At 52.3% G+C, this 4,389-nt stretch overlaps 1 protein-coding gene across 1 annotated transcript; it reads left to right on the forward strand.

The window, feature by feature from the left end:
• Positions 1–986: 986 nt before the first annotated feature.
• Pmar_PMAR012888 (hypothetical protein) lies at positions 987–1,398 on the forward strand (the record flags this gene model as incomplete). The annotated part of the gene is made up of 1 exon (XM_002766111.1): positions 987–1,398. A coding segment is annotated over one exon (412 nt), but the record flags the coding sequence as incomplete, so codon positions are not given.
• Positions 1,399–4,389: the final 2,991 nt, after the last annotated feature.

Consider the following 4,389-nt stretch of genomic DNA (forward strand, 5'->3'; position numbering starts at 1 on the left):
AGTGGCAGGTCAAATATAGGCTGGGATCGCTATCCCTACAGCACTGACCTATGGCGTAGGGTCCGAACCATTGGGACGTCAACGAATTGTTGATAACAATATCACATGGTCGACACCATGATTGAGTCACTCCCTCAGTGGCCGGATGGTGGGGTAAAGAACGACAAGCGGAAGCTGTCGTGACTCTCGAGGTGGTCTCGAGTAGTAGCCCTGCCGGGATCATCCCGGCGGGATGTTAGTCTCATCATGAGACCTGGGTTCTGTGCGTCTCTGTCTCGGGGTTAGACCAAGCTGATACCCAGAGTTGATCGGGCTAGAGTGGCTCTACGAGTTTAGGACGGCCGCCTCGCGTGGCTGACCACTCGTCGACTTGCCTCCGTGTCCGCTCAATCTCTCGTTGCCCTAGAGACAGTGACTGCGACACCGTGTCCTCCACCGAGGCTCGGTGCCCGAGCTGAGGACCTTAGCTTAGCGTGCCAGGCTAGGCAGAAACTCCGCCACAGAATTCGGCTAGACGAGTATTGGGTCATGCTACGATTTACGTGAGCTGGTTGCAGATTGTTTTTATATTTCTACCACGTCCAGCACGCCCGACCCCTTCCGCGAAGTTCTCCCCGACTTGGCTGAGAAAGCGTCGAATGTTTGTGTCGACATGGGTATTAGTACTGTGGGTGTGCTCGAGGCGGCCCTGGAGCTGACCGACGAATTATTGAGAAGGTGTGCATATGGGGGACTCGACGGAGAGTCCGAAACAACCACTATGACGGAGGTAGCCGATGCGAAGACTGCCAGCTCATCCACCAAAAGTCCCGGTACTGCCAGCGAAGTCGTCGGTTCCAACAAAAACTATGGTGGTGGTGGTGGTGTCGTCGTGGTCGAGATCTTCTCGAAGCTGAGGAAGGCACGGTTGCTTATCTGAGCCGGTTGCTCTGGTTAGCGAGGTCACGATCGTTCGAGGCAGCAGTCGAGTGTGATAAGGGTTACAGGCTGGCCTTGCCACAAGGGGTCACCCGCCTGCGGGACACTGACCCTTCTCTCCAAGTCGACTCTGCCCTCGGTACCAATTTAAGATCCAATCAGTCTCACGAGTTGATAGCTGTAGCCTTGGCTAAACCAGCGGTGAGCCAATCTGGCATACCCAGGCCACCTTCGGGCAAGGGTATACGTAGGCAAGGGAGGGCTATGCACTTCGGTGCTGACACTTGCCGTTTCACTCGCCAACCCTGTCCCTTCGGTAGGGATTGCCGTTATCGTAAACATTTCGGCGACCCCCAATCTAAGCCTTATTGGCAGAACGGTCAAGGTGGGGAGAAGGACAGTAGCTTCGGGTCTGATAAACGCCCTAGGACTGGGCAGGTGAAGGATGAACCATCAAGGAAGAACCCTAAGGACCAATAGCTGCGGCATTGGTTTGGTGCCAATCCAACACTGTTGAAGCTGAGTTTCCGCCATTTTCCGAAGTTTGATTATCACGTAGGCAAAACTGGTGGCTGTTGCGTTGCGTCAGTGCCGTTCCTAGTGGTCATAACACCATAAATGGAGCGGAGGAAACGTCGTTCTCGGAACGACTGTCGTTCAGTTTGGTTCCCACTCAACAAAGAGACTCTTCTTTGGGAAATGCCACACGTGAGGTCTACCCAAGCGAAGAAACAGCGAGATAGGGGCAGAAAGTTGGGCAGCAAGCCTGAAGATCACCCTTGGAAGGCGTCGACCCAGGAATTATCAGCCGCAGCGGTGGAGAGAAAGCCTCGAGATGGCTCCGGGTACTCAGGGCAGTGGGACAAGTTCGAGTTTCGAGAATCTGAGCTGCCAATAATAGAGAGTACTTCTGGGATTCTAATTAAGCACACAGAGAGGTTCTGTGCGGCCCGAAAGGACTTCTTAGATCGTTTCTTCGCCAGCTCTCGGGAAGAGCAGTCCGCGACCACTTTCATCTCGGTCGCGAAGGACATCACTAAATCGGAGCTGGGAGAGCTGGCCGCCCCCCCCCCCCCGTCCTCTCTACGCCGCGTAGACTACGCGCTAGACTGCTAGAAGAACTCTGCCTCAGTATGGCCCCTGGTAAAGGAGCAACGACGGAGTCGCCCGGTGAAGACGCGAATATCTGCCGGATGGTAGCCGAGGGAGCACCAATTGGCATCTTGATCCCGGTTTGAGTAAATGCGGAATGGCCAGCAATCGATACTGACAACTTTGGTGAACCAAAGAAGGATGAGCCGTCCTTCGTGCGGTGGCCTGGCGAAAAACTCGAGGAGCTGAGGCTACGCGACTGGCCGCAGGGCAGCATTCCTCCAGATATGTATAGGCTGTTCGAAGAGCTCATAGCGAAGGAGCTTCGGCTAGGCCGGTTATCAGAGATTAGTTCGACATCGTCGAATCGACGAGTCCAGACTGCAAGGCGTTGTCGAAAGTTCATGTGATGTGGAAAAACGGGAAGGAATTTAAAGCCATCCGACAATTGGACGATTTCAGGAGGAGTAATATCAATATTACCGTACGTACTGGAGCTCTACTCGAAAGCAAAGGCGAAGACGGTACTGTCCGTGAACTGAAAACAACCCGCTGTCTTCCTAGGTTCCGGGATGTTTACGATCTATTGGCTAATGTCCCGCGACCAACACCTAGTGTTGGAGATGAGGGTAGCCAAGTTTGGTTGTTAGAATGGGACATAGTATCAGCGTTCAGATTGATTAGTGTGGAATCGAGCGAACGCGGATTCCTATGCTTTCTGGACCCTCGGGATCCCAGCAAAGCCTTCAAGCACAATTGCCTGCCTTTCGGCCTCGTAAAATTCTCGAGCGTTTTCGGGAGGCGAGCCTACGCTGTGTAAAACGCCTATTGGACTGTGCATTGCGAATGGTCGCCCCGGAGATTGTTACTACAATATTTCGAGCGATCGTATATGTGGATGACTATACGATGGCCACAAGCAAGGCGAGGTTCTGTCTGGTATTCAGCCTGCTCCTGGTGACAGCACTTGGAATACCTATCGATCTGACGAAAACTCACGCTTTGAGGAGTGATGGAAGGATACTTGGTTATCGGGTGGATATCGGGGAGAATAACGATATCGAACTCAGCGTGCCGGTGACCAAAAGAGATAAGATAATCGCTGTGTTGCTATCCGATCAGCTATGTATACCGCGAGCAACGTTGGAGACGCTCGTTGGCCGCATAAACTGGTGTACAGGTTGGATTCCCGAAATACGGCCCAAATTCGATAAGCCCTATGAAGTACTGATGGTCGTGAGCCAGCGACTGTCTCTTCGGAGCGTCAGAATATCACCAACCCAGGCGCCTAGAGCTACATAAGTCCGCCGAGACGTTCACTCACAGTCACAACAAACGTATTCCATACATTGACTACAAGGATGAGTATCTATTGGTGACCGATGCCTCTGGATGCGGTCTGGATAGGGACTTCTTTCCACGATGCGATACTCGGAATCTAAGATAGTTTTCGATAAATATGGAGGAAAACCCCGAGATTTGGAGGCAGATTTGGTATGAGCGCAGGAATCGGCTCGATGATCAACTTCCTGCCGAGCTGAAACCAGTGAAGTTCATCAGCGGTGATAGTAATTTCCTCGAACTACTCGCAGTCTATTACGGCTTCGAGTACATCCGGGCAATATGTGCTCCGCGGGTGACTTATATCAGATGCTTCTCTGACAACACTTGTACGGTGTCAGTACTAAGAAGCTTCAGGTCACGCTCTATGAGCCTTGCTTCCGTCGTTCGGAAATTCGGCGACTTCCGTTACCGACTCAATGCTCATCATATTCCCGGGACCTTGAACAGCATAGCTGATGATATCTCTAGGTTAACTCGTGCTTCGTTGGTATCCACCGGTCAAATGCCGAGGTCGTGGCGGGAGGTGCCACGTTAAGTCCTTAAAAAAGCTGTGGCGTTCACTCCTCTTTAAGTCTGTAAGACATCACCTTTGTCAGAAGTTGCGACTCACGACTAACGTGGGCTCATAGTGCTCGGTTTCTCGTTTGCGGACCCGACTGAGTTCCTGTCAATTTGAGTGGGCCCAACTAAAGGGATGCCAGATTCGTCCGTCATCGTTGGACCGCTACATCCCCCATGTCAGAAAACTCCGCCTTCACGTCGTGAAGTTCACGAAGTGGAACGAGATTCAGCCCGCACACGGTTCAGCTGAGGCTACTGCTCAGAATCTGGAGCTACTAGGGCTCTCGATAAGTGAGGACACAAGAAGAGGCTACGAAAGGGCAAGAAGAGAGGTCTATGAAATGGGATTGTCCCCCCCTCTCAACGCTGGTAAAGTTATCCGATACATCAGACGCCTGTTGGATGTAACTGGGCTGAATTCGACCTCGGTACAGAAGCGAATTAAGGCCCTAAGACTTTGCAGAAACTGGAAGG

This window comes from Perkinsus marinus, assembly GCF_000006405.1.
Source record: "Perkinsus marinus ATCC 50983 genomic scaffold scf_1104296973568, whole genome shotgun sequence".
Classification (NCBI taxonomy): Eukaryota; Perkinsozoa; order Perkinsida; family Perkinsidae; genus Perkinsus; species Perkinsus marinus.